The sequence below is a fragment of the Trichinella spiralis genome, assembly GCF_000181795.1.
Source record: "Trichinella spiralis strain ISS 195 chromosome Unknown Scfld814, whole genome shotgun sequence".
NCBI classification, from domain to species: Eukaryota; Metazoa; Nematoda; class Enoplea; order Trichinellida; family Trichinellidae; genus Trichinella; species Trichinella spiralis.
In genome coordinates, this window is record NW_003527753.1 from 1 (window position 1) to 465 (window position 465).

At 41.7% G+C, this 465-nt stretch overlaps 1 protein-coding gene across 1 annotated transcript; it reads right to left on the reverse strand.

Moving 5' to 3' along the window:
- Positions 1-36: 36 nt before the first annotated feature.
- Tsp_12596 (cyclic nucleotide-gated cation channel (Abnormal chemotaxis protein4)) lies at positions 37-221 on the reverse strand (the record flags this gene model as incomplete). The annotated part of the gene is made up of 1 exon (XM_003370392.1): positions 37-221. A coding segment is annotated over exon 1 (185 nt), but the record flags the coding sequence as incomplete, so codon positions are not given.
- Positions 222-465: the final 244 nt, after the last annotated feature.

Genomic DNA, 465 nt, shown 5'->3' on the forward strand with positions numbered 1-465 from the left:
TTTGTCTTCGTTTTCAGTTTTCGTCTCTTTTCCAACTCCAACTGCGTCGACTGTCTATCGAACGTTGTTGTTGTCGTCGACGGATTCACGTTGTCGTCAGTATCATCCCTCGATCCGCATCTCAACTCGACCACACCCTCACCTTCTTCTGATATCAGTCTCGGATCTTGCGCGTTGGTCAACACCATTCTCAACTGCTGTTTCTCTTTCTCGTCGAACATTTCACCGTTGGAAACAATCAATTTTAAAAGTAAAACGAAACCAAATCACTACTCACCGCTAGTTGTTGAATCACCACCGCTGCTCTTTCTCTCTCTACAACGACGCTTTTCCCGTAACCACGGAAACCGCCATCAACATTACAATCTCTGACCGACAGTCACGCGGATGCAAAAGTAAGCAAAATATTAATAATATTATTATATATAATGTGTTCACTAATTTTATTTTACTACAACACAGAAA